This window comes from Cherax quadricarinatus, chromosome 88 (genome assembly GCF_038502225.1).
Source record: "Cherax quadricarinatus isolate ZL_2023a chromosome 88, ASM3850222v1, whole genome shotgun sequence".
Taxonomy (NCBI): domain Eukaryota; kingdom Metazoa; phylum Arthropoda; class Malacostraca; order Decapoda; family Parastacidae; genus Cherax; species Cherax quadricarinatus.
The window spans coordinates 1,593,660-1,620,394 of NC_091379.1; the positions used below are offsets into that span (position 1 = coordinate 1,593,660).

At 40.5% G+C, this 26,735-nt stretch overlaps 1 protein-coding gene across 3 annotated transcripts in view; it reads left to right on the top strand.

Moving 5' to 3' along the window:
- The window catches only part of LOC128698584 (agrin-like), a 44,048-nt gene extending 20,283 nt beyond the window's left edge, over positions 1–23,765 (top strand). Inside the window, exons 3-19 of one of the 3 annotated variants that reach the window (XM_070103840.1) lie at positions 7,330–7,554; positions 8,761–9,087; positions 10,046–10,336; positions 11,012–11,314; positions 12,075–12,308; positions 12,869–13,072; positions 13,789–14,037; positions 14,289–14,543; positions 15,298–15,537; positions 15,766–16,020; positions 16,694–16,933; positions 18,746–18,985; positions 19,660–19,896; positions 20,484–20,672; positions 21,874–22,533; positions 22,891–23,055; positions 23,177–23,765. In XM_070103840.1, the coding sequence (XP_069959941.1) occupies positions 7,330–7,554; positions 8,761–9,087; positions 10,046–10,336; positions 11,012–11,314; positions 12,075–12,308; positions 12,869–13,072; positions 13,789–14,037; positions 14,289–14,543; positions 15,298–15,537; positions 15,766–16,020; positions 16,694–16,933; positions 18,746–18,985; positions 19,660–19,896; positions 20,484–20,672; positions 21,874–22,533; positions 22,891–23,055; positions 23,177–23,286 (4,424 nt within the window). In that variant the 3' untranslated portion in view covers positions 23,287–23,765. The remainder of the gene's footprint in view (positions 1–7,329; positions 7,555–8,760; positions 9,088–10,045; positions 10,337–11,011; positions 11,315–12,074; positions 12,309–12,868; positions 13,073–13,788; positions 14,038–14,288; positions 14,544–15,297; positions 15,538–15,765; positions 16,021–16,693; positions 16,934–18,745; positions 18,986–19,659; positions 19,897–20,483; positions 20,673–21,873; positions 22,534–22,890; positions 23,056–23,176) is intronic. The other 2 variants (XM_053790906.2, XM_070103841.1) reach the window with 2 other exon arrangements.
- The last annotated feature ends 2,970 nt before the right edge of the window (positions 23,766–26,735 follow it).

Genomic DNA, 26,735 nt, shown 5'->3' on the forward strand with positions numbered 1-26,735 from the left:
ATCAAATTGTTTAGCGACAACTCTTGCTCTGGTGGCCTGGTGGTTAACGCTCTCGCTTCACACGGCGAGGGTCTGGGTTCGATTCCCAGCCAGAGTAGAAACATTGGACGTGTTTCTTTCCACCTGTTGTCTATGTTCCCCATCAGTAAAATGGGTACTTGGGTGTTAGTCGACTGGTGTGGGTCGCATCCTGGGACACTGACCTAAGGAGGCCTGGTCACAGACCGGGCCGCGGGGGCGTTGACCCCCGGAACTCTCTCCAGATAAACTCCAGATAGTGTACCGATAAATGGCTTAAACTTGTCTGTTGTCAATTCCTGATCTGTATCTAGGCTGGAATTGTCTATTGAACAAGGAAATATAAATTGCTTGGGTAATTAACTTGTAAAAGGCCCCTCTCAATTCTACAATCTTGATTTTAAAGGAGGGGATACCTTAATAGTGGGGAAGAAGGGCTCTTGATACAGGGAACTGGACTGTCTCCTCCTCCCCCCCAAAGTCTTCCCTGAACACAAACGACAAGGTCAGAGTCGTAGCTATAATTGTTGAGTTCACAGCTATAATCCCTGAGTCACGGCTATAATTGCTGAGTTACAGTTATAATTGCTTTAAAAAGTCAAGCGTAATCTCTCAAGCATAAAAAAATATATGACTACAGTTTTCTGTGTTTTAATATGGATACACAGGATCCTCCAGTCATTACAGTAGCTGTAACTGATGAAAAAAACACTAATTGAAACTAAATTTAAACGATGGTATTCCTGCACCATCAATTACGCTACTCCAGTTGGTCACTACGAAAGGTCAGAATAGGTGACCTTCAGGCTGGTTTGTTGAAGTTCTGAGTGTTTTCTCCTCTCGTAATAGCTACTAGTCTTGATGATATTTGCTTCGTCCGGGGAAAATGTCGCTTGATGCTGGTTTTTTTTAGGCAGATGACCCGGTCACTGATTAAGAAATCACAGGGGAACAGGTGCTCGTAAGTACATTATTAAAATTATTGCCACCATATTTATGGGGAAGAGTTAAAACTGCAGTGGTCATCCAGCTCATTGTACAGTTTAAAACAAAGTGGGAGGGTCGAATTGTCTCTTCTGGGTCACTTGATAAATGGTACAAGGTCATTGGTCATACAGAAAACGACAATGCGCTATTAGGCAAAAAGAATATGTATACCGAAAGTTATATATATATATATATATATATATATATATATATATATATATATATATATATATATATAAATGTATATAAATATATATATATATATATATATATATATATATATATATATATATATATATATATATATAAATATAAATATATATATATATATATATATATATATATATATATATATATATATATATATATGAGAAAAACAGTCATGTCAACATTAAATCAAGAGCCCCCCACCAACATCAAGGAACCTTCCCTGAGGGGACGAAATCTTAACGACACGATTGTTTGTTTGCTAGTTAACTCGTCATCCAGTAACTATCATCAACTCGTCATCCAGTAACTATCATCAACTCGTCATCCAGTAACTATCATCAACTCGTCATCCAGTAACTACCATCAACTCGTCATCCAGTAACTACCATCAACTCGTCATCCAGTAACTACCATCAACTCGTCATCCAGTAACTACCATCAACTCGTCATCCAGTAACTACCATCAACTCGTCATCCAGTAACTATCATCAACTCGTCATCCAGTAACTATCATCAACTCGCCATCCAGTAACTACCATCAACTCGTCATCCAGTAACTACCATCAACTCGTCATCCAGTAACTACCATCAACTCGTCATCCAGTAACTACCATCAACTCGTCATCCAGTAACTACCATCAACTCGTCATCCAGTAACTACCATCAACTCGTCATCCAGTAACTACCATCAACTCGTCATCCAGTAACTACCATCAACTCGTCATCCAGTAACTACCATCAACTCGTCATCCAGTAACTACCATCAACTCGTCATCCAGTAACTATCATCAACTCGTCATCCAGTAACTATCATCAACTCGTCATCCAGTAACTACCATCAACTCGTCATCCAGTAACTACCATCAACTCGTCATCCAGTAACTACCACCAATGTCAAAAAACTTTCTCACTGACGAAATTTTATTATAATAATTATTATTATTATACTCGAAAAATATAAGAGTAACCAGAGTTAAACTGAGGGAAAATTACCAGTACCATTTACCAAGATAATGATAATTACACGGAGTGAGGTACATATCTCCCAGTGTATATTAAATATAGTTAGTTTACTTTAACCTCAAATTTTAGGTATTAAAGTATTCATAACGTGTTGAAGCCTTAATGACCCTGTGTGTAATCGATAACCTTTGAACCCCCATTAACTCTTCAACCAAAAAGATACAGGTCTTTCCTAACGAATAAAATACCACCATCACATGCTACTACTACTACTACTACTAATAATAATAATAATATATCAAGAGAAAACCCCTAAAACTGTAAAGATCATCCTGTACTTGGGAAACTGATGAGCCTTGGTTCAGTTTCTTAAAGGAAAAGTGTTTTCTGACGCGGGTTTTAGTCATATGATGACCCACAACTGAAACTTTTGGTCATCTGACCGAGGCCTTCCGCTGGCTTACCACTCCACCTCTAAAAATCATGGCTATGATTATAACTGTTAATTTAATACCTTCATTATGCACCCCATACCCATCTGTGGGCGGTAACTGTTATAATTCTTACGTACATTATTTTCAGGAAATCATATATCGCTTATGACAGTTTTAAATTATATTAAAACTGATAAATAACTTTCATGTAATATTTATTAACTTCTTTATTAAAGTTTACCCTGTAAAAGTTACTATAGGTGAAAATAAAGGAGCAGCGCCACCTACTGGCAGCTGTGATAATAATACTAGTAACACTAATAATAATTCGTGCGATGTAGCGTTATTAATGGCATTTGAACCCCATCACCTTGACATTAATCTGGCCTTATTAATCACCTCTGATCTTTTAAAACTACTGTCTGATTACCTATCATTCCCCAGATGCAGGTATAGCTCCATGGGTTTAACTATTCCCCATGAAATACTACTACTATTACTAATACAATACGGATGAGGTTCTTTCGTCTCCCCTGTGGGTGAACTTAATTGGGATGAGGCTCCTCTTTAGTCCCCCTCCCTGTGGCAGCACCTCCCAGAGATAAGGCTCCTCCTTAGTCCCCCTCCCTGCTGGGAGCACCTTCCAGGGATAAGGCTCCTCCTTAGTTCCCCCTCCCTGCTGGGAGCACTTTCCAGGGATAAAGCTCCTCTTTATTCCCCCTTCCCTGCTGGCAGTACCTTCCAGGGATAAGGCTCCTCTTTACTCCCACTTCCCTGCTGGCAGTACCTTCCAGGGATAAGGCTCCTCTTTATTCCCCCTTTCCTGCTGGCAGCACCTTCCAGGGATAAGGCTCCTCTTTATTCCTCCTTCATGGGGCAGCACCTTCCAGGGATAAGGCTCCTCTTTATTCCTCCTTCCCTGCTGGCAGCACCTTCCAGGGATAAGGCTCCTCTTTATTCCTCCTTCCCTGCTGGCAGCACCTTCCAGGGATAAGGCTCCTCTTTATTCCTCCTTCCCTGCTGGCAGCACCTTCCAGGGATAAGGCTCCTCTTTATTCCTCCTTCCCTGTGGGTGTGCCACTGATTATAGCTGTGGAACTTTCACCAGGTAACAACGTTACTGCAAGGTCACCAGGATCAGGTCTAGACAGACAGGCTACAACTCCCTCAGACCATAAACCTCATGGCCTTTCCCCACGAAAAAAAAAAGGTCTACTTCAGTTTCCTCTGCGTATTGTATATTTTTTTCTCCCTCTACTCGAAATAATGATAATCAATTTCAAGTCATGAATTAATCAACCCTGTACATCTATACACGGCCTCGATTCAGTCTCACAATGGGAGATAGAAAGTTGCATTTTCCTAAATGGCTTGTTGTTTGAGAGCCGTATCCATACCACTATGTGAACTAGCTTAAACAGGAATACTGTGTGACCGTTCGTGAGTACTTGAGAGAAGGGTCCAGGAGTTGAGACTCGTCCTTCGCAAGTATACACCTAACCCTCTTAAGTTATGCAACGTTAGGGTCACCTCCCCTATCTTCATTTATCCTGTGTGTTTTTTTTATATATTTATATCAGTCCTCTACTTAAGATAAGATAAGATTTCGTTCGGATTTTTAACCCTGGAGGGTTAGCCACCCAGGATAACCCAAGAAAGTCAGTGCGTCATCAAGGACTGTCTAACTTATTTTCATTGTGATCCTCAATCTTGTCCCCCAGATTGCGACCCACACCAGTCGACTAACACCCAGGTACCTATTTGCTGCTAGGTGAACAGGACAACAGGTGTAAGGAAACACGTCGAAATGTTTTCACCAGCCGGGAATCGAACCCGGGCCCTCCGTGTGTGAAGCGGGAACTTAAGCCACCAGAATCAACTTATGATTCTTACATTAATGGTACACAGTACCGACAAATTGATGAATAACACACAAGTTCAACTCCTGGGTATAATTTTTGACGAGACGTTACGCCAACCAGAGAACATATACCGAGGACAGTAGAAATGCAGAGAAAAAATTGAGGTTTTTAATCGTGCAGTGTTGACAGATGCTCGACTCTGAAGCAGATATATGTAACTGTGGTAGCAAACCTTGATAATGTGATCTATGGAAGAAAATGATTGATCTGAATGCCTTTAAAAACATTTTACTGGTTCTTAGCTAGTCAAGGTTCGGTCTAGAAATTCCAGGAAGACTGGTCTTACCTTGGCTGTCTGCTTCAGGGTAGACTGGTCTACCTTGACTGTCTGCTTCAGGGTAGACTGGTCTACCTTGACTGTCTGCTTCAGGGTAGACTGGTCTACCTTGACTGTCTGCTTCAGGGTAGACTGGTCTACCTTGACTGTCTGCTTCAGGGTAGACTTGTGAAAACTTGAACAAAAAGCTACATTGAAGTGAGCAGTGTGGTGCAAGGCATAACTTGGTGATAATCGAGATATATTGCGTTAAAATAAAGGTTTTATACACTGAGAGGTATGTATGTGTGTATATGTGGTTGCAGAGGTCGATTCACAGCTCCTGGCCCCGTCTCTTCGCTGTTCACTACTAGGTCTATTCCCTTCTCCATGAGCTTTATCGTATATTTTCTTAAAGCTATGTATGGATCCTGCCTCCATTACATCACTCTCCAGATTGTTCCACTTCCTGACAACTCTGTGACTGAAGAAATACTTCCTAACATCCCTGTGACTCATCTGAGTCTTCAACTTTCAGCTGTGACCCCTCGTTGCTGTGTCCCATCTCTGAAACATCCTGTCATTATCCACCTTGTCGAAGCCTCTCATTATTGTATATATACTGAGAGTATACTTCAATCTCCTCTACAGGGAGGTAACAGGCGACATGCAGCCTTAATGTTCATCGCGTTACGAAAGAGAAAAATAAAATAATACCGCTTATTTTTTAGGTAGTTGGCATATATTTTTGCTTGTTAACGGGGTTGACCAGTTAGCCAGCGGAAGGCTTCTGTCGAGTGACCAACCCTCCGTGAATGATCATCGTATGACTCAGATATACGTCAGAATTAATTTTCCCAGTCTTCCTGACAAACAGTTTACCACTGTAGCAATGTCAAGCTTAAACAGCAGTGATATATACAGTAAAACAACTAATACATAAGCTTCTAAACTCAGTTACTAACGGTAATGGCCGTCGAGTACTAGATGTATTACAGATCCCATTAATCAGCCTCACCGAGGTTGATTAATTCGGTTTAGTCGATCCCATTAAGGTTGATTAATTGGGTTTAATCTATATCTGTAACACGGGGGTCATTAAAGCTGGTGATTGGGTTTAAAACCCACACGAGGGCCATTCTTCAACACTGCCGCCAGCAACCTGTAACCAGACGATCTTACATGAGGTTTGTAAAGAGTTAGGAACAGCATTAGGGAAAGTCAACTCATCTGCAGTACTTACTTCATGCAGCCGAGCATCAAAACTCCGCTTGTATTCATCCATACAGGACTGGAATAACTTACCTAACTATGCCAATGCCAGTAGTGTCATGGACCAGTTCAAGGTTACACCTTGCAGGTGAGGCTGCAGGAAGGGAGGAGTGTCTTTTTTGCATTTATGTAATAATACACTACGGCTCGGTAATGTGCAATAATATACTTGTCCAGCATGAAACTTGTCCCACTTTTCTTTGTATAATAAATAATGATTCTGTAATGTAAAATGTATCAAGGGTAGTTTTTTCTGTACCTGTGCCTACGTTCTTTATTTTGCTGTGACTTGTAGGGTAACATGCAAAATTACTAGAAGATTGTTAGCAACAGGTGACATGCTCTCACCTAGTGCATCAAGACTAGTGTCTCTGAAAGATTATCACTATTATCATTGTATTCGAGGACGAGGGAAGCTCAAATTCCTTGGAGCAAGTGTCCTTTACTGGCATTCAAGCGGCCACCTTGGAAGGGTTAGTTATGTGTATGTGTGTAAATAAGCTCTGTCAAGCTAACCTAAGTAAATGTACTTACTCAGATTACCTTTACTAACTAAAAGCTTTGTTTTAATAATGTACAGAGGGTGGGTACTTGATAGATGGAAAATATGCCTTTATTTATGTAACATTTTTTAGGGCCGTAGCCTTTTTTCTCTTGGATGGGCGAAATGGGAAAGGCTTCAAGGTAGGGACCTATAATCACCTCATCTTGTATTGAATTTTGAAGGAAAAAGTATAATATACTTAAATAATAATAAGGTAATGGTGAAATGTTACCATTAAATAAAGTCAGGCCCTAAGTTAGTATTAAATGAGGGATAGCCTCTTATAACTGCAGCCTCCACCTGCCCCTCCCTGAGAATTTGTTAAGGCTACGGTCCTGATTTTCCACAATAAATTTTTCATCCCTTATAAAAACGTTAATCCAGTTTTCAATAACATCACTGTAATGTCTTGTGTGTTTGGTTCTTGCTGGCAGTGAAGGACTTGCTGAAAGTGATTATATCGCTAAGACAAAAAGTATTACACTGGTAAACCACCAGTGCGGAATTATATACCAGCTTTTAATACATGTAAATACTTGTGTCTTTCAGTTTATTTCCTGAAATATCTGTAAAAACTGCCAAGTTTACCAGTTATCAATGAGTTCCTTCATAGATGTTGCAAAGACTAAGATATTACTGGAGATATAGGTTAGTTCTCTGGCTGTGCTCACTGCCCTCGTATAGCCTGGAGCACCACAGCGAAATCCTCCTCTTCCTCCCCAGCTCCTCCTGTGACACAACCAACCACATCACCAGCACCAACAACAACTCCAGAAGCCTCTCCACCTGAAGAAGGAAGCCCCGTGACCAAGCAATGTCAGCAGTTATGTCCCTTCAACTATGCTCCCGTCTGTGGAAGCGACGGGGTTATATACACGAACCAGTGCTCCTTTTCCAACGCTGTCTGCATCAACCCAGACCTCGTCAGGGCCAGCTTCGGCCACTGTGGTGGGTTTTAAAGGGTCTTGTCAAGGTATTTCTCCGTGGGTCCCTTCACAGTAGCCTACCGTGAAGTTGTTGGTCTGTTTATTAAAAGAATTCAAGCGTTTCCCAAGGTATACACTAATCAAATATTTTAGTCTTAGCCTGAACTGCAGGTAATATTTTGTTAATGTATTCTTCTAGGTAATATTTTGTTAATGTATTCTTCTAGGTAATATTTTGTTAATGTATTCTTCTAGGTAATATTTTGTTAATGTATTCTTCTAGGTAATATTTTGTTAATGTATTCTTCTAGGTAATATTTTGTTAATGTATTCTTCTAGGTAATATTTTGTTAATGTATTCTTCTAGGTAATATTTTGTTAATGTATTTTTCTAGGTAATGTTTTGTTAATGTATTCTTCTAGGTAATGTTTTGTTAATGTATTCTTCTAGGTAATATTTTGTTAATGTATTCTTCTAGGTAATATTTTTGTTAATGTATTCTTCTAGGTAATATTTTTGTTAATGTATTCTTCTAGGTAATATTTTGTTAATGTATTCTTCTAGGCATAAATTCGGATAATTGTTATCTCTAGGTTCTTTTTTGTCTGATTTTTTTATCTAGATGATATTATCTAGACGATACTCATCTAGAGATGAGTATCATCTCTAGATGATACTCGGTAACTATCAATTTGATAGAAGAGACAGTGAGCCGATATGTAGATAACAAATACACATGAAATAACGTAAAAACTTTATCAATGCTTCGCTCAAAGAGGACTTTACAAAGCTTGATAAAGCTTCATGCTTTTTGATGTGTTTGCCATCATTTATTAGTTTGGACGTTCCTAAAGACTGTTAAAGTCTCCCTCCAGCTTCTGTCGTTCTCTTCAGTTTTTCTCCCCATTTTTTTTTTTTTTTTGCAAATTCCTAGTTACATTCTCCCTTCCGGATGCTTTATCTCTTACAGTATTCTGTTTTCTATTATTTAGTAATCTCTTATCCATGGTCCATGGTCATACTGGTGATTTTATCCCTCTGGTCTTCATCGATTTGTTAAGTACTGTGTGGCATCGCATCAGAAACTTTCTCACAACCTAGTAATAAACAATATTCTCATCATTCTGTGTTTTTGTCAAAGGTTTTGTATGAGAGAATGTGTGACATGATGTTGTTGTGCATTGATTTTGTACGTCGCTTTTATTTACATTTGTATGTTTTCAACAGTAAGAGCACCGGAATTGGTACCTGTACCTCTCCCTGGTACGCCACCGCCACTACCACCATCCATAACCTCACCACAACCCTCCATCCCTGACCAATCAGTCACCCACACTCCCATCTCCCCGACTCCTGCTCCAGTTCACGAGGAAGGTGGTGCAGGAGGCGAGGATGCTGCTCCGGTGTGCCGTGCTGCCTGCACCCGGATCTACTTGCCTCTGTGTGCCAGCAACGGGAAAACCTATAACAACCGGTGTACCTATGAACTGGCATCTTGCTTGTCCCAACAGGCAGGAGGTCCTGAGATAACAATTGTGTCAGAGGGTCCTTGTGGTAGGTAGCTTAATCATTTCTTAATAAAGATATGATTCCATAGTCTTTATACTTTAGTAAAACTATACTTATTTATGTTTGGGACAACACATCCCCCAAACAAGTCAGTATTTTCTTCTTGCTTTGCCTGTTATTTGGTGATTCTTGGCTATTTGAGTGGAGTGTAAAACCCAGCTAAGTTAGGCTAGTTAACTACTGAATGAGACATCATATGACATAGACCCAGACGAACCAAACGACATATACGGTGTTGCAATCCTGTGTAGTTTTTAAATGAAGGGCACAAACTACCTCTGATTGGCCATTGTGTGCTGTTTCTGCACTGAAAGGGTCATATGTCAAAGACCTGTTTCAGAAAAGACTCTTTTAGATCTACGAACAAAACAAGCAAAAGACCACCGATGATTAGCATGCAGGTGTAACAGCATGATTAGCATACAACAAGCAGTTATGTGGTAACTTGAATGAATGAACCAGATTCTTGTACCTCTTATTGATTTACGTTCTGGGACACCAGTTGAAGAAGCCTCCCACGACCATCAACTATACACTTCATCCTGCTGGTTGCCTCCTGACCCTCCCAACTCCTGCCGCCGTCTTTGTCATCCCCTCCTTGTGAGCCAAGTACTGTCGTCTGTCATACATCTCCATCCACGCTTGCAGTACTTCTGTACCACATGTCCCAAAGTGATTGGGCCACTTGCCTTTTTTTTTCCTCCTCTCCTCCTCCCTCCCATCCTTTTCCAGTATTTCCATCCTTCCTCATTCTTCTTCCTTCCCATCTCATGACAGCTCTTGTCGTCTTCCTCGTCCTCGTCGTCATTATTGACTTACTATAAACAAAATGACGTTACAGTACACAACTTGTTCATGTTCTATATCTTTCAGTAGTTTTCAAAGAACGTCACAAACAAAAAATAAAACAAATGAATCACTTTTATAATTTTGTCTGCGACAGATGAGGGTGACGTTGGCACTGGAGTCGAGGACCCTGTTGCCTCTGGAACCGGGGAGATAGCGAGTCCAGATACTAGGGATCCTATTGTTTCTGGAATTGGGGAGTCCTTCCCTCCTGGTCCTGTTGCTGTTTCAGTGTCTACCTGCAAGAAGAAATGCAGTAAGATCTACTTCCCAGTGTGTGGTAGTAATGGCGTCACGTACAGCAACAAGTGTCTCCTGGAGGTGGCAGACTGCAAGAACAAGGAGACAGGTGGCAGGGGGATAAACATCTTGTACGAGGCACGCTGTGGTGAGCGTTCCTTCAAGTACTTCATACATTAAAAAATACACAAAATACACAGTTAATCGAAGTCCCTCGGAAGAATGGCAACCTGTAATTCAGTGGTTAGATTACTCTGCTGACAAGCAATAGGCTCCGAGTTTTATTCCTTACATAAGGAATGTCATTGTCTAAGTAGTAACCAGGTACTTGGGTGCTAGTCGACTGTTGTGTGTGAGGCATCCTGGGACTAGGGATGTGGGGAGAAAGTGGCTATGAAACAGACTGAGGTACGAGAATAGCTGCTTCAGCTCAACGTATGTAATATATTGTTATTATGTAACGCCTGGAGGGAGTAATTCAGTTAATTTATCAGTCAGAAACAGTCATCAATCCTAGGACACCACTGTGTAGTGTACCTTGCTATTTTTTAATAGTGGTAGGAGTAGGGCATTACTGTGTAGTGTACCTTGCTTTTTTAAAATACTGGTCGTAGAACTTACCGTCACGTCATATTAGGCTACATTTGTTATGGGCTGGACTGGTGTGCCAGCTAAAGGCCTCATTAATATGACCAAGAGTTCCATTGACTGGGTCAAGCTGGAAGACATTCTACCATTTCTCCTGACAAATACAATAACCCCATACCTAAAATGGCCATTCCATAAACCAGTTAGGTAATCATTCAAGTTTCTATTCCTTCAGAAGAGCAAATCCCTGTCGATCCCCCGTCTCCACCAGTCCCCGTCGCCCCTTCACCCTCTCTAGTCGAGCCACAACCTGTCGACCTTGGTCCTGCGGAAGAATCAAATGGTGACGACCTTCCCCTGGATGTAGTAGACGTAAGAGAGGAGTCTCCATGCTCCGACACCTGCACACAGGTGTCAGCGCCTGTGTGTGGTAGTAATGGGCGTATATACAACAACATCTGTCGTCTCAACCTGGCAAACTGCTGGGACAAGCGGCAGGGAGGCGTTGGTATAGTAGAGCAACGAGCAGATTTTTGTGGTGAGTAAACACGGGCTTGTTATTATTTCCTTCGTGATGAACATAGTTTGAATATTATTTCATAATCAGTGTTCTTACTCTTTCTCCTGTATTTATTCATCCCCTATTCTCTGGGGGATTGTAATAAATATCTGTGTAAGGACTGGATTGTAGTATCCATGTAAGGACTCTGGGAAATCGGTTAGCAAGGATTTAGTTTATGAGGTCATGGCGTACAAGGCCAGCACTCGGAGTGGGGTAGAGACGTTGCAGTTCTGTGAGTCAAAACTGAACCGCGATATCTGTGCTCCTCTGGAAAGACAGCTAAAGAGTGAATGATGATAAAGGTTTTTTCTTCTTTGGACCACCCTACTTCAGTGAGAAACGGTGGGTGAGGTAAACTAAATTAATTATATTTTTATTTCTATCCCATAAAAAATTGTATCCTTGGTTTTGCATTGCACTGATGTATTAACAGAAACTACGGTTGTAATGTAATGTAATGCATTAGTGGTTTACAACACCCAACACCAGGTGTTTTCACATGTGCAACAGGTGTTGTCACATGTGCAACACCTGGTATCTTTATTGTGAAGACGTTTCGCCAGCCCGTGGCTTTAACAATTCCACTGAGAGACATTCACAATTATAATGATTCCAAGAGGTGAATGATACTATTGTAACACCTCTATGGATGTCTATTTGTGCGATATCGATATTCCATTTTGGTTATCAGAACCCTAAATAACTTAAGTTGACAAAGACGAACTGTTCTCCACAGAGCAAGCAACAGGACTCGACTTACAGCCGTCAGGACATCAGGTTCCCAGTGTCCCCTTGGTGGACACCCCCGTCACGGCCTCCTCCTGCCCTGAGCACTGCGGCAGGATCTACACACCCTTATGTGGCAGCGACGGCCTCACTTACAACAATCCGTGTTTACTCGAAATAGCAAACTGCAAGAATAAAGAGGCCGGAGGAATCGGCGTCGTGTCAGTTGCTGAGGGTCCCTGTGGTGAGCTGCTGATTTTTTTTTTTAATTCCATTTGCACCGTGACTTATAAACATCATACCTGTTACTCTGTTAAGTTGGATATTAAGTCCAGGTATTAGAATTCGGGACAACCCTCCTGACAATTTATTAAGAATATTCATTATTCCTAATAGGAAACAGCTTTATTTGTAACGAAGACATACATATCTTATCTCGGTATTTCAACGAGAATATTTTTGTTGAATTTCATTTGTAAAAGCTGGTTCTACATCCGATACAGCAATTAAGGCTGTATGTCAACTGTACATCACCAATCAAGAATACTTTAATACATTAGGATACAGGAATTGAAGCAAGCTATAAGTGTACATACACTGAGATATACACCACTCTATGTATATACAATGCTTCTTTCACTACATTCAAATTAAGAGAGATTCTATACCAAATGAATAATCACTAATCTTCATAAAAAAAATTTCCGAATCAGTGAAAATTTTGTTGGGTGGGTGGGTCAAGAGAGGCTACTAGAGTAGCCTAATGACTTAATTTAGCCGAGTTTCCCCTCCGTCCTGACCTAGGGGCTCCGGATGTCTCTGGAAGTGAGCAGCCTTCTGTTGCTGCTCCAGTATCATCCTGCAAAGAGCAGTGCACTAAAATCTACATCCCCGTGTGCGGGAGTGACGGTGTCACCTACAACAACCCTTGTATCCTGAAGGCGGAAGACTGCAAGAGGAAGGAGAAAGGAGGAAGTGGTTTGAGCATCGCCTACGAGGGCCGCTGTGGTGAGTATCTCTCTGAGATAGACTCTGTATTGTAACAGCCACTGGAACTAGTTTAATAGCTTATATACATGTTTTGGGAGTTGAGAATGGTCTTTCGTTTACATAAGTGAACGGAGTGAACACGCATATTTTGTGTACTATTGTGGATGTTGTACTGACAGTCCAGATAAGAAGCAATTTTTTTAATTTGTTCGAAGCTGTAAGTGCATTAACAAGAAAACGTTGCATTTATTCTCCTAAATAGTGTTCTTAATTAAAGTTGAAGCACATTTGTTATCTTTCGTTACTGGCAACGCTAAACCCGTAGGAATATACAGCACCTGTGGGGGGGATGTGGACGGTATTCAGGCTTAATTCAGGGAACTGGAGCACAGATCCAATTCCCTAGATCAAGAGCCCCTCACCAACATCAAGGAACCTTCCTTGAGGGGTGTAGTTCTCAAGACGAACATTTGCAATGAAAATGATATGATTTTTTGTGCCCTTAAAATTGTAATACCTAGAATTTATAAAAAAGTAACATTTTAATGTTTCATAATGTTCTGAGCCAAATATGTATTTATGTGAAATAGACGCTAAATGTATATGGAATAAGTGTATTTTGATATTGCAAAAGTCAATTGTGCTGTATGCGACGAGTCTGTATATTTTTATATTTAAGTAACTGAGCCAGTCATCAAAATCTGTCATGCCTTGAACGATACATTGTTCCACAGAAAGACCAACTGTTCCCGGGCAGAAGCCGTCAGGACATGAATCAGAGGTTCCTAGTGTCCCCTTGGTGGACACTACAGTCACACCAACCACAGCTTCCTCCTGCCCTGAGCAATGCGTCAGGGTCTACACACCCGTATGTGGCAGCGACGGCCTCACCTACAACAACCCGTGTTTACTTGAGATAGCTAACTGCAAGAATAAGGAAGCTGGAGGAAGCGGCGTAGTACTTGTATCTGAAGGTGCATGTGGTAAGTTGGTTTGTTGTGTCTGTCATTCCACTGAAAGTAGATCAGAAACAAATTTACCATTTAAAAGCAATCCACGACACACTGTCATCCCACTTTTTATTCTTATATTCTGTTTTGTATTCATGTGCTATTATATATTTTTATTTTCCCTTAAAAAGCTCGTTATAAGAAACCAATATGTTACCCAAAGAGGTACTTTGCTAATACAGTTATAATTTAGTTAAGTTTTAATTTAATTGGTCCCTGTGTAGGGGATCCTTCTGGCCTTGTAGTTGTGGATCGTGTTGCTGCTGAAGACGATCATCCAGTTGTCTCTGCAGTTGGAGATTCCTCTCCTGTTTCTCCCCCAAAATCGTCTTGCAAGGAACAGTGCACTAAGATATATACCCCCGTGTGTGGCAGTGACGGTGTAACGTACAACAACTTGTGTATCCTCGGGGCGACTGACTGCAGGATCAGGGAGACAGGAGGAACTGGAGTAAGCGTCGCCTACGAGGGCCTTTGCGGTAAGCAACTTTTGCCAAGACAGTATCGGCTTTATTTTCATACGAAATCAAATCAGTATAGAATATTTTGACGTGTAACACGAATTCTCATGTTGTGAAAAAAAAATATTTGCATCAGTTTAATGTACAATATTTTTTACAAGCACTGGTAGGTTTGCCGGATGGACTCCTGACTGGGTTGGTTTTTTCCTAGATTTTAATCGTATTATTATTATTATTATTATTATTATTATTATTATTATTATAAAGGGGGAAGCGCTAAACCAGTAGCATTATACAGTGCCTGGGGGGGGGATGTGGAAAACATTCAGGCTTAATTCGGGGAACTGGAGCACAGATCCAATTCCCTAAATCAAGAGCCCCTCACCAACATCAAGGAACCTTCCTTGAGGGGAGATTTTAATCGTAGAAAATACTGGTTCACTGCTAACTTAATACCTCTTAATCATGTCGTTTGAAAACTTGTATAAAAGTTTCTGTACTTCTCAAGACGAATCCCTTTGTTGAAATTGATTTGATGTTTTTTGTCCTTTAAGTTGCGATAGCTAGAATTTTAATGTTTCAAAACCCACTTGAGTGAAACAGGAATTTTATATACTTATGTGCAGTAGAAGCTAAATCTATACGAAATAAGTGTATTTTATATTTCAAATGCCAGTTGTCCTGTATGCCACGAGTCTGTATATTTTCATATTTAAGTAACTGAGCCAGTCATCAAAATTTGTCATGCCTTGAACGAGACATTGTTCCACAGAAAGACCAACTGTTCCCGGGCAGAAGCCGTCAGGACATGAATCAGAGGTTCCTAGTGTCCCCTTGGTGGACACACCAACCACAGCTTCCTCCTGCCCTGAGCAATGCGTCAGGATCTACACACCCGTATGTGGCAGCGACGGCCTCACCTACAACAACCCGTGTTTACTTGAGATAGCCAACTGTAAGAATAAGGAAGCTGGAGGAAGCGGCGTAGTACTTGTATCTGAAGGTGCATGTGGTAAGTTGGTTTGTTGTGTCTGTCATTCCACTGAAAGTAGATCAGAAACAAACTCATAATTAAAAACAACTCACAACACACTGCCATCCCACTTTTAATTCTTGCACTGCTTTGTATGCAAGAGCTATTATATATTTCTAATTTTACCTTAAAACCTCGCATAAGAAACTGATATGTCACCCAAAGAGGTATTTTAGTTAAGTTTTAATATAGCTGGGTCTTGTGTAGGGGATCCTTCTGGCCTTGTAGTTGTGGATCGTGTTGCTGCTGAAGACGATCATCCAGTTGTCTCTGCAGTTGGAGATTCCTCTCCTGTTTCTCCCCCAAGATCGTCTTGCAAGGAACAGTGCACTAAGATATATACCCCCGTGTGTGGCAGTGACGGTGTAACGTACAACAACTTGTGTATCCTCGGGGCGGCTGACTGCAGGAACAGGGAGACAGGAGGAACTGGAGTAAGCGTCGCCTACGAAGGCCTTTGCGGTAAGCAACTTTCGCGGATCAAACCTCAATTAAAATATTTTCATATAAAATTAAGTAATTGTTGAGTTGGTCAGTGGGTTCAGAGCTCGAATTTTTCTTAGTATATAAATTCTCCCATATTAAGTGTATTAATGCAATCCGAACTTAAAATTTACCTCTAAATCTAGACTTGGTTGGGTTAATTTATTTTTAATATTCCAATGGATGGGCCTTTCTTATCGGCGCAACATACAACTGTCTCCACTGCAGAGCCCATTTGATAGGTGAGAATTTACCTACTAGACTTTTCGCTAAGCTCAAAGTCGAGCCGTTTAACTCAATATTTACTGCTAAATATTTTGACGTGGAACAAAAATACACAAGTTGTATAAAAATAATGATGCTGATGCAAACATTGTAATAAGTTTCACACTTCTGTGTTTTAGATTAAGGGATTCTTACTTTCATTCTGTAAGAGTGAGTGAGAGCGATGTGAAGGATTCAGGGGGGTAGGGTGAGAGAAATTAAATAGAAAGGGCTTAAAGTTGTACATAATGAGTTGCTAAGTTGATCTTATTCAAGAGCATTTCATTATGTAAAACAAATTCCACTTCTGTTTAACACGAGTCTTTGTTTTTATTGTAACTAAACTAGTCATCAGGATGTCATTCTCTGAACAATACACCTCCTGCAGAAAGGCCACCTCTCCCCGGACCGGAGCCGTCACAACATGTATCAGAGGTTCCTAGTGTCCCCTTGGTGGACGCCCCAGTCACGGCCTCCTCCTGCCCTGAGCACTGCACAAGGATCTACTCACCCTTGTGTGGCAGCGACGGCCTCACCTACAACAACCCATGTTTACTCGAGATAGCAAACTGCAAGAATAAGGAAGCTGGAGGAAGCGGCGTAGTAGTAGTATCTGAGGGTGCCTGTGGTAAGCCTGTAAAATAATAGTCATACCAATCAGAGTCGTCTACAGTCTCAAATTGAAAGTATATGACACGTTGTCATCTACCCTTCCTTTCGTTCCCTGAATTGTTACCCACTCTCTGACTTGTGTCACTGCCTCTATTTCCTTCTTATTGCCACTTCTTCCACTGTTGCATTACTTCTACTACTACTACTACTATTCTACTACTACTACTAGAGGAGCGATGGTTGAAGGAAACAACTGTAGATTGTTATATAGAGGCGTTATATTGGTAAGCGTGGTGTAGGAGCCTGCCTATAAATGTTGCTAGGAAATATATACTACATAAGTAATACTGTTGACAGTTACGCAGCTACTTCCTCTCTTTCCACAATTCCCAGCCCTGCCCCTCCTCTCGTATATATACTTGCTCCCTCCCCTTCACGCATCTGTGTGACTAGTTAATGGCCAAATCTGACCGAAACGTCGTCATAAGATTCTCCTATGTGCTGGTTATTTATGTAATGTTACCCGGCAGTCTCCAACCGAGGTAGGGTTACCAGAAAAAAAAATGTATTTACCATCACTCATTCAATTAGTCCTGTCAGAAGCGTACTGACATCTCAGTTCTAGGTACTCTTTCGAACTGAAGCATCCTCTACCATTCTTTAGAGTGTAGCCACAGCACTCTAACCGGCTATCCAATTAACCAGTTTCCCTGACTGCCTTCATAAATGTAACCTTGCTCACAGTCTAACAGCACGTCAGGTCACAAAAGCCACCTCACTCCCTGATCTGTCGCGCTTACACAATCCTGTTGGACGTTAAACCCGTAGCACTGGAAACCTCCTCTACCCCGTCCCTCTAACTCTTCCTGAGAGAACCTCTAACTCTCCTTTACCCAAAATTTATATACCCCTCCTAGTCATCCTATTTTGCTCCATGCGCCCAAACTACCTCAACTTCTCGAACCTCTGAATTTACTTTTGGTAACCCCTATACCTTTTGATCTCCATGCTCCGAATTCTCTGTAGAACATTCACATCACACAATGCCCTCAAACACTACATCACTGCCTCTGACTTCCTCGCCTCAGCATATAAATCCCATAACATTCATACTCTGAAACATTCGCCTTTTTTGTCTCCACAGACGTCTCAACGCACCACCCACTTTTCCACTGTTCTGTTCTGTTCTGAGGTTCACCTCGTTATTCTCAAACACAATTACCTGAACACATTTACGCCCTTCGTAGTCTTTATATCTTAAGTGACTAAACTAGTTAGTCATCAAAATTTGTCACGCCTGGAATAATACCCTGTTTACAGTATATACAGTATACACTGAACGGTGTATGTCTCGGTATATATATATATATATATAAAAATATATATATATATATATATATATATATATATATAATATATATATATATATATATATACTGTATATATATATATATATATATATATATATATATATATATATATATATATATATATACTATATATATATATATATATATACTGTATATATATATATATATATATATATATATATATATAATATATATATATATATATATATATATATATATATATATATATATATATATATATATACTGTATATATATATATATATATATATATATATATATATATATATATATATATATATATATATATATATATATATATATAATTTTTTTTTTTTTTTTTTTTTTCAACAAGTTGGCCGTCTCCCATTTAATTCACTTTTAGGGATTAAATTATTCTTGATTGTTAGTGAACAGGTTACATGTTGCTAGGCTATTAAGCCAGTTAACAATCCAACAGAAAGACCAACTGTCCCCGGGCCGGAGCCGTCACAACATGTATCAGTGGTTCCTAGTGTCCCCTTGGTGGACGCCCCAGTCACGTCCTCCTCCTGCACTGAGCACTGCACCAGGATCTACTCACCCTTGTGTGGCAGCGACGGCCTCACCTACAACAACCCGTGTTTACTTGAGATAGCAAACTGCAAGAATAAGGAAGCTGGAGGAAGCGGCGTAGTAGTAGTATCTGAGGGTGCCTGTGGTAAGTTGGTTTCACCTGCGTAAAATAATCTTTAAACAAGCTAATGAACTATTTTTAAGTAGATTGGGAGATAATTAAATCATTTACATTTTGTCTTCAACAGCTTATGTATAAATTAATAGGATGCTATCATGAATTACACTGCATGGACAATAAATATACCCCGGGTATACCTACTGGGAGTGGAAAATTAATTTTAGAATATAGAAATGCGACTTAATGTCATTACAATTTTACACCTTCACCTATTTATAAAAAAAGATTTTTTTTAAGTTATTCAGGTCTTAACTTTTTAATTATACTATAAGTAGTTTCAATGCTATATTATTTTACAATTTCAGCTTTATTCTTGGCCTGCATACAACAATCTTTTGGCTAAAGGGGCTCTTGGTCCATGGATATTGAGTCCCTCCAAATTCAAATCCTGATTACCTCATAATTATTAGGCTTTGAATCACCTTTTTGGATTTAGCGGTTTTCTCCATGAATATTAATTAAACTGCTTGCTAGGTTAGGTCAGGTTTGTCAGGAAACAGGACAAGTGTTTCCTGACGAGGGTCTTAGTTATATGATGATCCGGAGTTTTTGGTCATCTGACCGCGGCCATCCACTTACCACTTTAAAAAACTGGCTAGTTTCGTCCAACCATCCACCCTTTACTAACCCTTCTGCAGGAGCGACAGATGTGACAGAAGCTCCTGTAGCAGCAGTAGACCAGACGGCAGAGCCAAGCCAGGAATACCTCCCTCCGCCATCCACTTCCTGTTACAGGGACTGTACTACGATCCTCCTGCCAGTGTGTGGTTCTGATGGCATAACCTATAACAATGAGTGTCTCCTGGATGTGGCCAGTTGTAAAAGTCGTCAGCTGGGAGGACGAGGCATCTACATCGTTAGTGAAGGTTCTTGTGGTGGGTACTTATGGAATATATTTTAATTTAATTCTTGTATTTTTTGCCTATTAATTTGCAGTGGTTCTTACTGTTTGCCTATTGCTTTGATTCTCACTTTTTGACTATAATTTATCTGATTCTTAGTTTTTTATTACCTTGATTCTCTAATTTATCTTTGATTCTTAATTTGTCTTATTTTACTTTGATTTTTTATTTTACTTTCTTAGTTCTTTCTATGATTTACTTTTATTCATTCCTTTCTCTATGATTTTACTGTGATTCTTACTTCTGATCTATTTACATAACCGTGTATACAGGAACAATAACCAACCATATATACCAACATTACCTTTTGCCTCACTTGCAAAATATTTTGTATCCCCCTAGGAGCGTCTCAGGTGTTAATATCTTGAAATCAACTGATAATTTTATTATATTCATTCTGATGCTCTTAAGTAGTAAGGTCACAGTACCTGGAGAATGGGAGGAACTGGATGGTAGGTGCATTTCCTTAGATTAAGAACCCTTCACGGGCGTCAAGGCACTCCTTTTAAATAACAGTAATTCTTAAAATGTCATTAATTTCTAAATTTTGTTGATTGAAGATGATGTCAAGCCGACAGTAGACATTAAACAAGCATCTGCATGCCGTGAGGAATGCAGTAAGATACACCTTCCTGTTTGTGGAAGTGATGGTAACACGTACCCTAATGAATGTCTTCTGGACGTGATCAACTGCAAGCGATGGAGGGCCGGCCAGATGGGAATATACATCACATACATGGGCCCTTGTGGTAAGAATCTCCACGACTCTTTCTGTTGTAATAAATACCTTAGTTACCCCTTTTCTATCATAATATTCTATGTACATGTATTTCAAAATTTTTATATCTTGTGGTATCATCTTAATCATTCTTCTCTGTATATTTCCGAGCGTATTTCTATAAGTTCTGTAACATGGAGAAGAGAACTGAGCAGCATAATCTAAATAAGGTCTAACCATAGATATATAAAACTGAAGTATGACCTTTGGGCATTGTTATTTATATTTCTTCATGTGAGGCCAAGAATTCTATTAGCTTTATAGCACTTAGGCACTGTTTTCTTGGCTTTAAATTGCTGTTAACTAGATCCTCTCGATCTTTTTCTCATTCACTTGGAGTACCGTAGCTATTTCCTCTTCCTTAAAATTGTCTGCATTGAACTGCATCTGCCACTTCTCCGTCCACAACATCAACCTATCTTGGTCTACACCATCCTGTAACTTTCTTGTGTCCGCATCAGAAATTATTTGACGACCACTTCTACTGTCATCGGCAAACTTACGTCGCTATTTATTCCCTCATCAATGTCGTTTATAAAGACTGAACAGCAAGGGTCCCAACACTGACCCCCGTGGCACACCACTCGGAACAGGTCCCCGTTCCGATTTCTCCCCATTAATGCAAACTATCAGTTGCCTATCGGGTAGCCATGCCTCTAGCCAAGATATAATTTCTCCTGTTCCACGTACCGCTACTTTCTTAATCAGTCTCCCGTGTGGAACTTTATGATAGGCCTTACTGAAGCACATACACAATATCGTAATCTTTAACTTGGTCCACCACCTCGATTACCTTAGTGAAAAATGTTTGTAAATTCGTAAGGCAAGAACGCACCTTTGTAAAATCCTGCTGAAATTCAAAGATCAAATTATATTTTTCAAGGTGGCTTAGAAAAATCAAGTTAATATATAACGTAAATTAAAGCAAGCTGAGGTTACTTTTTACGTTTAGTGCAAAAAAAAAAAATGGTACACTCACTAAATGATATCGGTCGTCAGCAGAAGACACCATTGAATTTTCTGTTGCTTTCACAAGTGCTAAAAATTTTCTTTGAGTTGGGATAGTCTGCTGTAATATTATGTCCTGACACCCATTCTTTCTTCTTCCTTCTTACATATATTTTTTTTACCGTACTGGTATTCCTTCATTCCCATTACACTTGATTTCCCAGGTGGAGGGACTGAGAATCTTCCTGAGGTTCCTGAATCCGTTGACACGCCATCACTTTCTGTCCAATCACAATCACCACCTATCAAGTCACCATCAGTACCCGATGAGTCACCTTCACTTTTCGAATCACCATCAATACCCGTCGAAACACCATTAGTACCCGTTGAGTCACCATCAGGACCCGTCGAGTCACCTTCACTTTTCGAATCACCATCAATACCCGTCGAAACACCATTAGTACCCGTTGAGTCACCATCAGGACCCGTCGAGTCACCTTCACTTTTCGAATCACCATCAATACCCGTCGAAACACCATTAGTACCCGTTGAGTCACCATCAGGACCCGTCGAGTCACCTTCACTTTTCGAATCACCATCAACACCCGTCGAAACACCATTAGTACCCGTTGAGTCACCATCAGGACCCGTCGAAACACCATTAGTACCCGTTGAGTCACCATCAGGACCCGTCGAGTCACCCTTGCTGGCGTCACTTGGAGCCTCGTACAGTGCCTGCCCAGAGGTGTGCGGTGAGACCTACTCTCCTGTTTGTGGCTCTGACAGTATTACGTACGAAAACAAGTGTCTCTTGGAAGTAACTAGTTGCAGGAGAAGGTCGGCAGGAGACACTGAACTCACCAAGGCTTTCGACGGACCCTGTGGTGAGTGTTGATCTTTATTATTAGTATTTAATGTTATGATCATCATTATTAAGTTTACTTTGAAGCGGTGTCCCCGATAAGTCTTCTACCAATGTTTAAACTTAAGAACAAAAGAATGAAGGGACACTGCAGCAGGCCTACTGGCCCATGCAAGACGGGTCTTTATCAAAACCACCCATTCCCGCCCACGTATTTGTCCAGCCTCTTCCCAAAGCTACGCAAGAATTTGCTTCAGTGCCTCATGTACTAATCACACCCAATCATTTTCACTCATATTTGTCCAATCATTTTAAAGTTACCCAAGATCTTAGCTTCTAGTTTGTAACCCAGGATATCCTGGTACCTATCCTTTCCCAGTGGCCGCTCTACCTCGAGGACCAGTGTGCGAGAGGAGGTGCGACAGTAGGGTGCAGCTGGTGTGTGGCAGTGATGGGGAGACTTACAATAATCGATGTCTCCTTGATCATGCTGATTGTCTCAACCCATTTGCCAGCATCACTTACGTCAAGGACGGGCCTTGCAGTGAGTTTCATTGTGGTGCTCAATTAGTATAGTTATAGCTGCTGATTATGATAATAGCAATTTCAATATTGGCATTACGAACAATATGGACAGGTTAACGAAATATAATATTCATTTCCAGCTTCTCCCGTCACTATTTTTGATTCACCTTCGATGTCATCATCAGAAGAGTCACTTCCAGAAGTGGTGGATTTCCAGGTTCCTCACACTGGCTATCTACCTCCATTTTAAACAGCAACAGGCAGCAAAACTTTCTCCAGCCAGACGCACCCGCTGGAGAATTCATTGTATCAGTAACAGGAACGGTGGTCAAGGCGGCTTCTACTTCAGAAATGTTTAGAGTAAATTCTTATTGGTGGTATTCAGCTCTTTGAGGCAGAGGACAAAACCACAATATGTGGCAAGGCTACATGTTCTATAGATTGACTTTAGAAGCAAGATTATGCAAATTTACGCTCACAGAACTCAAATTCTTAGAAGTACTTAAACTGTAGGACACATCATTTGTTATTGTTTTTTAGACATCCATCCTCCATACTCGTTATAGTAAGCATAACCACTTAAGATCCACCTAAAGTGGCCAGGCCACTTAACTTTACTTTCTCTCTCTCCTTGTTTACGTACAACCATATTTTCAGGGTTTTATCCTCTTCATCCTTGTCACTCTTCTTATTGTGTAAAAAAAGTCCCAAGTGTGTGTGTGTGTGTGTATATATATATATATATATATATATATATATATATATATATATATATATATATATATATATATATATATATATATATATATATATATATATATATATATATATATATATATATATATATATATATATATATATATATCTGATAGTGAGGTGCTGGCCAGACCCCTTATATAGCTTCCTTGGATGCTTTACTTTCATAGTTCCTTGATAATGTGAGTAGTCACGAAAGCGCTTGGAATTTCTCTATTCTTTCAGAGTGGTTGTTTTGCATATTCTGAAATCACCTATTTACTGTGATCTTATTGCATATATATATATATATATATATATATATATATATATATATATATATATATATATATATATATATATATATATATATATATATATATATATATATATTATACAGAACCGCGGAGTTGAAAAGAGAAAATGTATTGACTGTTTAGAGATGCCAAGAAAAGTACCATTAAACCCGAAATTAAATTTGCTGAAGGCTATTTAATTCTATGTGATTTTAAAGTTTATGTGTAAGATAATATTTTTAGTTGATTCCTGTTGATACTGTACTATATGCAAATGGCCAATAAAGGCCTGATATATTTGTGTAAATATTATGAAACAATACATATAAATTCTATTACTCTATCGTAAATAGTCGGTCACGCCCACGATAGTCATTAGCCATACGAAGTGCCACATGTCTATGTTACCACAGGTGTTACCACAGGTGTTGGGGGAATCGTAGGAGTGGCGGGTCCAGGAGCTTCATGGTAGGGGAAGGTCAGTCAGTGTTGAGATAGATCGCTGGGGGAGAAGGTCAACAGCTGGATAAGTTGCCAGTAGAGAAGGTCGACAGCTGGATAAGTTGCCAGTAGAGAAGGTCGACAGCTGGATAAGTTGCCAGTAGAGAAGGTCGACAGCTGGATAAGTTGCCAGTAGAGAAGGTCGATAGCTGGATAAGTTGCCAGTAGAGAAGGTCGACAGCTGGATAAGTTGCCAGTAGAGAAGGTCGACAGCTGGATAAGTTGCCAGTAGAGAAGGTCGACAGCTGGATAAGTTGCCAGTAGAGAAGGTCGACAGCTGGATAAGTTGCCAGTAGAGAAGGTCGACAGCTGGATAAGTTGCCAGTAGAGAAGGTCGATAGCTGGATAAGTTGCCAGTAGAGAAGGTCGACAGCTGGATAAGTTGCCAGTAGAGAAGGTCGACAGCTGGATAAGTTGCCAGTAGAGAAGGTCGACAGCTGGATAAGTTGCCAGTAGAGAAGGTCGACAGCTGGATAAGTTGCCAGTAGAGAAGGTCGACAGCTGGATAAGTTGCCAGTAGAGAAGGTCGATAGCTGGATAAGTTGCCAGTAGAGAATATCGACAGCTGGATAAGTTGCCAGTAGAGAAGGTCGACAGCTGGGTAAGTTGCCAGTAGAGAAGGTCGACAGCTGGATAAGTTGCCAGTAGAGAAGGTCGATAGCTGGATAAGTTGCCAGTAGAGAAGGTCGGCAGCTGGATAAGTTGCCAGTAGAGAAGGTCGACAGCTGGATAAGTTGCCAGTAGAGAAGGTCGACAGCTGGATAAGTTGCCAGTAGAGAAGGTCGACAGCTGGATAAGTTGCCAGTAGAGAAGGTCGACAGCTGGATAAGTTGCCATTAGAGAAGGTCGACAGCTGGATAAGTTGCCAGTAGAGAATATCGACAGCTGGATAAGTTGCCAGTAGAGAAGGTCGACAGCTGGATAAGTTGCCAGTAGAGAAGGTCGACAGCTGGATAAGTTGCCAGTAGAGAAGGTCGACAGCTGGATAAGTTGCCAGTAGAGAAGGTCGACAGCTGGATAAGTTGCCAGTAGAGAAGGTCGACAGCTGGATAAGTTGCCAGTAGAGAAGGTCGACAGCTGGATAAGTTGCCAGTAGAGAAGGTCGACAGCTGGATAAGTTGCCAGTAGAGAAGGTTACTAATGCAAAACTAACGTAGAGGAAATTTTAGCTTTCTGCTAAAAAGAGAAGAGAAGCTGTGAAAGTGCTTTTGTCTCCTCACTTCTCAAAACTCCTGGATCCGTCGCTCTGTGAATTGTACATAACTTGTTAAACAATAACTCAAGGGTGATAAATACTGGTTATAAATTACCATTATTTTTAAAGGGGTGGACCGGTAAGCCAGCGGAAGGCCTCGGTCAGATGACCAAAGCTCCAAAGGCGGGTCATCATCTGACTAAGACCCGCGTCAGGAAACACTTGTCCTGTTTCCTGACGGACCTTACCTGACAACTCAATAAGCGGGTCGGTAAGTCTCTTATAAGGACTCTATCCGAGCGAATATAGCAAAGGAATTCTGTAGGATATCCATAAAGGTATCAACACCTTATCACAGGATACACTACTGTGTAGTGAGCCTTTTGCTATTAAAGTTACCTGCAGTTTACCTGGAGAGAGTTCCGGGGGTCAAAGCCCCTGCGGCCCGATCTGTGATCAGGCCTCATGGTGGATCAGAGCCTGATCAACCAGGCTATTACGGCTGCTGCACGCAATCCAAGTGGATTGTAAACCTGGCTAAGTAAGTCAGAGGATAATTAACCACAAAAAGGGATCCTCGTGTTATTCACACCCGTGTCAGGACACAGTGCTCTTTCCTGACGTATAAAACACTACTCACTGCCAGGATCTTCCTTCGTTTCTCCTTAATTCCTGCACTACTTTTTGGGGGGGTAAAATAATTGACTTCGAAAACACGAAATTTCCAAAGCTTATTTTTAGGCGTCTTAAGCTTAATATTAAGCTTTTACTTAAAGAATTGACTTGTTCAGAATGTAATTATAAATTAACTCAATGTGACTATGTAAATTACGAAGTGTTTATAATTACCTAGAAACCCCTCAGAGGAGGTTTCTCGACGCTGGTGAGGGGCTCTTGATCCAGGGAACTGGATCTGTGCTCCAGTTCCCTGAGTTAAGCCTCAATACCTTCCATCCCCCCTACCACAGGTGC